Below are 9,715 nucleotides of genomic sequence, written 5' to 3' on the forward strand. Positions count from 1 at the left end.
TAAATACCGGGATATCAGGTAAACAATAAATAATACATTAATATACATAGGACAAATATTAAAATATTGTTTATATTAATCTCAAATGCTTATTATTAAACAATCTTAAAATTCATAATTACATAAATATTCATTATATAAGTCATAATTACTCAAATACTCATTATATAAGTCATAATTACTCAAATACTCATTATATAAGTCATAATTACTCAAATACCCATTATATAATCATAATTACTCAAATACTCATTATATAAGTCATAATTACTAAAATACCCATTATATAAGTCATACTTACTCACATTCTCTTTTTGTAAGCCATAATTACTCAAATACTTATTATATAAGTCATAATTACTCAAATATGCATTATATAAGTCATAATTACTAAAATATGTATTATATAAGTCGTACTTACTGAAATACCCATTATATAAGTCATAATTACTGAGCGCAACACACACATACACCCACACACACGCGTCACACACATTCATTAAACAAAGGTGGATTTTAAAAATAACAGACACACACCAGACGAAACATTGATCTCACACACTGATTATTAATATATCACACGCATTCATTTTCATATACACACATATTATTCTTTTATTCCCGTCTCATTCATGATTATTTTGATAGGTAGAAGGGAAATTATAAATTTGTGTTTAGCATGGACTACACGGTAATCCCGCAGTTGACAATCATTACGTCAGAGGCATTAATGTGTCATCTCCATGGTTACTATGTAGCTACCAAACCCAATCAACAGCATAGATGACCAAAAGGAGTGAATGAAAATAACTTACAAAAACATAATATGGAACACAATTACGTATGTCAATTGCTAAATGCCGCTCAAAGAAGATACATGTACTTCGTGGATTATTCTGTTTGGCGCCCAGGGTACTGAGGTATCCGACCAAAATTACTTGGAAAACTCAACAGTCTTTTCTTGATTAATACATAATACTTCCTAAACATGAAAATGACTAACAGATTTATTGATGCTTGTCCAGAAATAATTAAAATTAAAAACGGGTTTCATAATTTGTCCAGAACTATTCCCAATTTCTCTATCTAATCCTAAACCAAACCAATTGTCAAAGCAGGTACACCCCTGATTTCTGGAGCAAATGATTCGATTGTGTGGTAACTAAGTTGTGATGGCGAGTGTTTATACTTCCGGTTCCAGTGGGTTACTAGTACCCGGTCATTAAACTGTAGAGTCGTATAGCCTTATTATATTGTTAACATATACTGGTCTCTCACTTTACGCGATACAGAAATAAAACGCCCGTCTTCCCCACGAAATGATTTTCATAAACAGTTCTGTCGATCTTCTCCCAGATTCCTGCTTCCTCAAGTTTTTCCATCATTGGTTCCAATTTATTCTGATACTCTTCCACGTAGTTTAAATATTCCTCTCTCATTGCTATGGCAACGACGCCCCCTGAAATCATCAAAAACCAGTTACATATAATGTCAATCCAATTTTAAAATAAATGTCATTTTTATAAATGTAGCTTTAGCTTCCAAATCATCCGTTTAAAACCGAGTGCATGCGAGGGTGACAAGGAAGCTGTTGTCTAATTGTTGGGCTATAACTAAAAACCCAAGGTCCACACGTGTTCACACTGAAGTGAACTAAAAAGATCCCCTTGATAGCCGGAAGAATATGGAGGGTCTGGGCAGGCGTGAGCATATGTGCAGGCGCGACCACAGAAACAATTAAACGTATGTTCGTCTCAAACTGACAGAAGTATTCCTTTGTCAAACTATCACTTTATGCAACTATAAATAGCCAAACGTGTCGTTCTTATTAAATAATATTGACGCTGTTTGTTTTGGGTTTATTTTTCATTCTAAACACCACTGTATTTGATACGGCACACAGTCATCGAAATCCTGTTTAAGTAGATCACTTTATATTTGCTGTACGTAACTTACCTGGTTTAACTATACGTATCATCTCTAGAATACCTGTACAAGGTATATGACCTTCACCCATTCCACCAGATACAACAGAACAGTCATAGTAATCTAAACAAAACAAAACAACACTATAATCATAACCATCTGAACAAAACAAAACAATATTACAGACAATGATGAACACAACAAAACAACATTACAGTCATAATGACCTAAACAAAAACAAAACAACACTAGTTACAGTCCTAATAGTATGTCTGAACAAAACATACAGTCATAATTATCTCTATTTTGAAAATGTAATATGACTTAGCGTCCTACCGTTCTGCGCCGACTGGGCTAATGAAGATTGATATACGCCATGTTCTATGAGGGAAATTTCACCCTGACTGCGGCACTATGACCTACTCGTATATCGAACTCCAGCTGTCAGAAGCTAACATTACTAGATAACCTGACTTCCGTTTGATATATCAATAAGATAGAGGAATGGGGTCTAACTTCCACTCGACACAAACTAGGTCATTTCGGGACTAACATATGGTTCAATTTTATTTCAATAATTCGCTTGCGCGTTGGGTTCTTTAGCAGTGGAAGGAACGTGGAGGACCCGGAGAAAATCAAAGAGGTTGGACAGGCGACTCTACCTCTTGTCACGTACAACCGAGGAATCAAAACCACGTCAGTTGACTCAATGACAGACCTTATGATACAACGCGCACACGCTAACCATTCGCCACCCCCCCCCCCCCCCCCCGTTTTATATATCGAATTAAAAATTAATCTCAGTATCTACTCCATTCACTAATAGAGATGACACATCAGATCAATCCAATAAAAAATTGATTTCGACCAAAACCGATGAGAAGCTCTTGATATTTTATTAGCATATCTTACCATTTTCAATGATGTAATTTGTTCCACCAAGAATATCCAAAATGTGGTTCTGATAAATTCCTTTCGACCTGGCAATCTCAAGCATTCCTTCAGACGGTTCCAAGGCATCAATTTTCCTAAAGCCGATATCACGTAGCTAGAAAGAACAAATTAAACGGGTGTTCATTATACATGACGAAAATCTCCAACATCTAATTTTCCATCCAGGACCACTTTGTAGTCTTCGGCAATCCTCGGCACCATAAGTATTCTATCCAGGACCACTCGGTAGTCTTCGGAAGTCTTCCGTACCTTTCTTTTAACCTTTCGGTTATTCGTTATTAATAAGGTATGGATGGGTTGAATGAACCCGTGGATAGAAATTTATAACCAAATGAGGATTGTTATTGAATCACGAACGAAAATATGTTAACATTTTCCCGTCAGCGTTGATGAGAAGGTGTGTGGGTAGGTTTAGATCTATACGTCGGCGTGGATTGGAATGTCGGTGGGTAGGTTTGGTCTATCCGTCAGCGTGGATAGGGAGGTTGGTAGGTAGGTTTAGATCTATCCGGGAGTTATTCGTTTGGACACAACTGTATAAATTTTACGACGGGTCCCTCTGCCTAAGTTAAATGGAAAACACTAGATCGGAAACGGTCTAGCACATATGACGTCATATGTGGAAAAGTCTCCAGATGTAAACAGGGCCAGCGCTAAACCTTACCCTAACCCTAACCCACAATCCACATATGACGTCATTTGTACTAGACCGTTCTTCGCTTTAAATGCGGCCCAACGGTTTTACATTAAAACTGACTCTGACTTATCGAGGTCACCCAGAGTTTACCGACAGATAAACTCCAAGTTATACGTCATCAAAATCAATGAGTTATACGTCATCAAAATCAATGAGTTATACGTCATCAAAATCATTGAGTTTACTTGAGAAGGATCAGTCATACTGTGCATATTTAAAAATAGATTTACCTCTTCCCCGACGTAGCCTGTGCCAGCTGCGATATCCAATATCTTTACGTTTTCTCTATCAGTTGGGAATAATTTACCCACTGCCGTGGCAGCTTCTATCGGTCCATTATATGTTTCTCCTTTACTTAGATCCTGTGAAAAAAAATAATAAATGTCATAATCTGTGTGTCATGTCAATTTTGAAATGTTTCTAGCTTGCCACGGCTGGCATTTGTAGTTACTCTTCTAGTCCAGTCAATCTAGCTGAAGAAAGGGCCCAACCCAAAACAAATTGCAACAGAATTTCTTTTGGTGGTATGCATTTCAGCAAGCTCCCAAGTACATCATATTAAAAATGTTCCAATTTTTTTTGGGTGGAAAGAGGTCAAATTGCGTAACATGCTAATTAGCATAATTTCATGTTTCAAAAATTGACTTAATGCTTTAATTGGGCTATCGAATGTTAAAATTGGAGGATGGAACTCAAGCTAAATATGTGTTCCCCCTTGTCAGTGATGCAGGACGGAGGGCCTGACAAGGACAGCTGTCTAGTCCTTCGGATGAGGGGAAAAACCGAGGTCCCGTGTATACATTGGAATGCACGTAAAAGATCCCTTGGCGTATGCCCGTCTTCATTAGCCCAGGTTAGGAGCAGAACAGTAGGACGTCATTTTTGTATTCCAGCAAACGGGAGCACCCGGAGAAAAAGATTTAAAATCAACAACTCAAGGGACTATCATATTTATTCCAACAAACGAGAAAACCCATAGAATAGCCACGGGATTTATGATTAAAATAATAAATGTAAATATTTACCTTTTCGTATCCAAGACACCATGTTGAGTAATATTGTATACTCTCTGTTGAGCTGATTCCCTTTTTAAAAGCTCTGTAATTATTGTCGTAAGCTACTTGATATTCTGCTGCTAGTTCCATTTTATATTTCTGCTAAGTTTCTAACGTGTTTTCTATGGAAAAGAAACAAACGAAATAATCAACACTGTTGTCGTTAATACGAAGTAAATAATGTTGCAGAATAATGATTTCTCCCTGTTTTGTTTTGTGTTTACTCATTTGTTAAAAGATGGCCTCACTCAACATTTCAAAAATGTGTCGGCTGTGTTAGGGATTCGCTTATGACTGCGATATCACCCTGCATAGAAGTGGACGTTAATCTGTATAAAGTAGTTTTAACTTGTATTTAATACGCAAGGAATTTACTAACAGTTCACGTCACTCAATGAACGACCTTGCTACCCCTGACCTATATTGGTGACGTCACTCATTGAAAGCATTTGTTATCTCTGACCTATACTATCCTTGCGTCACTTAAACAATTTGCCTAATTTTAATAAGAATTACGCGGTAGACTGTGTTACCGTGGTCTATTCCACCGTATATTCGTGTCTTAAACACACGACAAATAATCCACAATAATTTATCGATTTTGTTTGTAATCCCCTAACCCGACATAAGACCTTTTCATAAGGCAAAATTTAGACATGCATACGTCATGTTAATCGCTCATTTGTGAACTTAAATATACGTAACATTGCTACGCGTTGCGAAACGGCCTCCTTGACGGTTAATCCGAAATTTAGTGAAGATTACCAGTTAAATCAAGCTCTAAATTCCAGTTTATGCTATGATCATATCTAACAGATTATTATATTTTGTTGACGTAATTCTACATATCAATAAACAAGCAATGGAATTCAAAGCAACATTTATCATGTTTATTCATTATTAAAAAAAATGGATATTTATACAGATATGTCATTACTTTAAACATCGGGAATTAAAACAAATGTGTTTGTGATATTTATTTTTGTTATTTTTTAAAGTAACGATCAGGAATTACATTTAATATTTTTTGTAAAGAAATGTCATTACCTCAAAAATCAGAACCTTGAGTATACCCCTAAACATGCATTATACAAGAGCTAAATCTGCCTATCGCATGTATGTCTTTCTTTGGGCCCGCAATGTAAGCTAGATTATTAATGTCTGACAAGACCATAATCAACTCTCGATGACATCGTTAGCCTGTGATATTTACTGGATTTGAACACTTTTTGTGATAGATATTTTAACGCAAAAATGGATAATCGAGACTTTGATTAGGGCGGGCATGAAACAGATCCAGACCATTAAAACGATCAAATTCCTTTGAACCAAATTTATCAGCAAATAAGGACGCGTCTAAACCCGATAAGTTTTGGCTTGTGACTGGGTCGATGGGGGGTCTTTACATAAATTCTAATAAATTTGTAATGTCAAACTAATGGGACTTATCATCATATCCAAATAAATCGTCGACAGATTTTTGATTTTGAGATGATGTGAAGTATATTGACGCCTGCTACATTTTGGGTTTTGGGTTGGTTTTTTTTTTTTTTGTTTTTTTTTGGTTTTTTGTTTTGGTTTTTTTTTGGTGGATATCCATTTACTTAAATTGCTTAAAAAGGAAAGTTTAAACATAATATTGTAGCGATAAATGAACCCTTTTCTGTCAAAATACCCTATTCCCTATTAATATTATTACGTCTAGAATTTTGGGATTAATCGATATTACAATTATTGATTTTATCGTATTATTAATGGTTTTTTTTATTTCTTTTTTTTTACATTAACTTAAACTTATAAGATCTGTTAATTATATTAATAGCTTAAATAATATCACAAAAGAATTGACTTGCTGAAATTCTAACATAAATATTTTAACTAATTATCTTATTTTAATGTAAACCCAATTCTTACATAAATATTTTAACTAATTATCTTTTTTAAATGTAAACCCAATTCAAACATAAATATTTTAACGTAAACACAATTCTAACATAAATATTATAACTGATTATTTTTTTTAATGCGGAACACGCTGTTAGCAAAGTAAACCCAGAGATGTCTTAGGGTAGCATTATTTACAGGTATGACCATCACATAAAAAAAAAACATATTAAAAATGTTACTTACCTTAAAATGAGGTAACAAAATTTTCTGAGAATAACGGTGAAATCTTGTTATATTTATATCAGTTTCAATATGATTGACAGGTCGTATGTAAAACCCACCTTTAACCCAGAGAGGCTCTCCGAGGTTTGCGTAATGTTTATTACAAGGTGAGCGTGGCAATCTGGGCTACTAAGTACAATTAGCTCTGACTATCAGATTATTGAGTACAATTGTTTGATCTGGGTAAATTCGGAAAGGTGTCTTTCGTATCCGTTGATTAATTTAAAAATAAAAACAAAGGAATGGGTTTCAACTTCTAGACCAATGGTTCTCAACCTTTTGTTTTGCCAGTGGCACACCTTGGAACACATGAAAAGATGACGGCACACTTGGTTAAATATATATGAAAAACATTTGAATTTTGCAAAGTAAAAACATGGCAAGTAGACAGAGAGCAGTCGTAGAAACATAGAATGTCTTAAACTAAATAAAGAAAAACATTATCAGCGAATACTCAATTGGGATTATTTGGGGTGCCTTTCAAAATTACCCGGTACACTTAGGAAGATTTCGGGGCACACCCTACTCAATATATAATTCCAACCGGCAATGATTCTACTGTATGTACTCGCCATTCATTATACGAGTGCACCTCGATTTATTTGTCCGATCTTCTCAGACACACAGGCAGCATCCCTGACAGGGGGGAGGGGGGCGTGGTTTGAAAATTCCTAACTTTACATTCTTGTCGATAGTCCACTGGTCGACTACATCCCACGTCCCTCCCAAAAGAGAACAAGTATAACATAACTAGTGGATCATTAATACATACATACACTTTAACATACTCGTTTTATCGTCTATCTTGATCTTCGATATTTGCCGATACCATCTTTTTTATATATGGTTAGTGCTGCCAAGCTTTGTTGTGCATTGTGCTATTTGGTATAATAATGTCTATGTGTGGTGTCTGTGTGTCTGAAATAAGTGCGCCTGTATAGAATATGTCTTTGTGGTTTTTTCCTAGAATGTTTATTATGTTGTGTCTTTGTCTTTCCCGAAACTATTTGCGCCTGATAATATGTTATGTATGTTTCTCTACTATATTTCGCCTGGACAGAATATGTTTATATGTTGTGCCTTTGTGTTTCCCTGCCAAATACGTTTTCGACGTTATAATACGGTTATGTAGTGAGAAAAAACACTTATGCCCGAGAACTAAGACGTCGGTCGTCTGTGAGAGTCATTGTATAGAACAATTTTGAGAAACGTATCGGAGGTAAAGGGAGACAACTCCTTCCAAAATGGATGCCATTGAACTGTCATTATTTTAACATGTTTGACACCGTGAGTGGTAATGCGTGTAACCAGTTCTTAATGAACGTTTGTTATAACACGGGAGTCACAGTGGCTAAGTGGGTAAGGCGTTGGCTCGCTATCCTGGAGGTCGGGTGTTCGATCCCTGCATTGACCGAGAAAGTTCATCGGAATTTTCCGACGTGGTTTCCGCTTGGTGCAGGATGGAGCGCCTGACAAGGACAGCTGTCTAGTCGTTCGGGTGGGACAAAAAACCGAGGCCCCGTTTATACATTGGCAGTCACGTAAAAGATCCCTTGGCAGTTGGAATTCGATATAAGAGTAGGCCATAGTGCCACTGCACACTGTATGGCGCATGTCCATCTTCATTAGCCAAGTTGGAGCAGAACATTAGGACGTTAAACCCCATTTCATTTCATTTGTGTTATAAACACTCGTAACTTCATAAAACCAATTGTATACTTATAGAAATCGTGTTTCAATTTAATTGTTCGAAATATCTATATAACCTAATATTGATTATGCTGCTTCATAAAATTATAATGCTATACCGTGTTATTGTTATGGGTATGTATATAACGATAAGAATGACAGTTATGTCCAGGATGTGACCATTTACGGCTTTACCAATGGGATCCTGGGTTGTTTTTAGCCAGCTTTTAGGCAACAATTTTATTGCCAATTCAAATGACAACCAATACGAGAGCCAAGGCGACAATAGCGCAATAAAGTTAAAGAATCACTGTTATATTATGCAGCTGTAGAATATATTTTAAATGGTGTATGGTATTTGGAATATTATTCTATCATTTATCGGGGGGGGGGCGAATGGTTAGCACGTGCGTGCTGTATCATAAGGTCTGTCATTGAGTCAACTGGCGTGGTTTCGATTCCCCGATTGTACGTGAGAAGGCATAGGGTCGCCTGTCCAACCTCGTGGGTTTTCTCCGGGTCCTTTACTTTCCTCCCCACTGCTAAAACCCCTACGCGCAAGCGACTTATTGAAATAATGTTAGTCTCTCTCTCTCTCTCTCTCTCTCTCTCTCTCTCATATGTTATATTATATTTTGTAGAGCTACAAACAAATTGCAGAGCTGGTTAAGCTATAAGCTATTTTATTGTTCAAATTTTGTTGAGATGGATCATGTTGTGCCGAGCTGTATCAAAATTTATCGAGCAAGGTCATATTTTGTCGAGTTGGATCATATTTTGTCGAGTTGGATCATATTTTGACGAGCTAGATCTATTTTTGTCGAGTTGGATCATATTTTGTCGATTTGGATTATTTTCGTCGGGTTGGAACATATTTTGTCGAGTTGGGTCTTATTTTGTGGTGCTATATCATATTTTGACAAGTGTGAATATATTGTGTCGATTTGTATTATATTTTGTTGGGTTGGATCATATTTTGTCGAGTTGGTTATATTTTGTTCGGTTGGATCATTGTTTTGTCGAGTTGGATCATATTTTGTGGCGCTATATTATATTTTGTACTAGTGGGATTATATTTGGTCGAGTTGGATCATATTTTGTCGAGTTGGATCATATTTTGTCGAGCTAGATCATTTTTTGTCGAGTTGGATTATATTTTGTCGAGTTGGATCATATTTTATTGATTTGGGCCATTTGGATTATATTTTGTCCAGTTGGATCATAT

The 9,715-nt window shown here is 36.0% G+C and overlaps 1 protein-coding gene across 1 annotated transcript; it reads right to left on the minus strand.

Moving 5' to 3' along the window:
- Window positions 1-226: 226 nt before the first annotated feature.
- Window positions 227-4,848, minus strand: LOC126821068 (methyltransferase-like protein 27). Its single transcript, XM_050549373.2, has 5 exons — window positions 4,603-4,848; window positions 3,808-3,939; window positions 2,839-2,974; window positions 1,957-2,049; window positions 227-1,459 (listed from the first exon to the last, which is right to left on the minus strand). Exons 1-5 carry the CDS (start codon window positions 4,720-4,722, stop codon window positions 1,275-1,277), a joined length of 666 nt encoding a protein of 221 aa, XP_050405330.1. The 5' UTR covers window positions 4,723-4,848; the 3' UTR covers window positions 227-1,274.
- Window positions 4,849-9,715: the final 4,867 nt, after the last annotated feature.

Source organism: Patella vulgata, chromosome 5 (genome assembly GCF_932274485.2).
Source record: "Patella vulgata chromosome 5, xgPatVulg1.2, whole genome shotgun sequence".
Taxonomy (NCBI): Eukaryota; Metazoa; Mollusca; class Gastropoda; family Patellidae; genus Patella; species Patella vulgata.

Bases quoted from the DNA above. Each gene is read 5' to 3' on its own strand.
- LOC126821068 (XM_050549373.2), bottom strand. From the start codon at position 4,722: ATGGAACTAGCAGCAGAATATCAAGTAGCTTACGACAATAATTACAGA. The intron at 2,050-2,838 runs GTAAGATATGCT...TGTTTTGTTTAG, and splicing joins AAATTACATCATTGAAAATG to ATTACTATGACTGTTCTGTT. The intron at 1,460-1,956 runs GTAAGTTACGTA...TGATGATTTCAG, and splicing joins GATACGTATAGTTAAACCAG to GGGGCGTCGTTGCCATAGCA.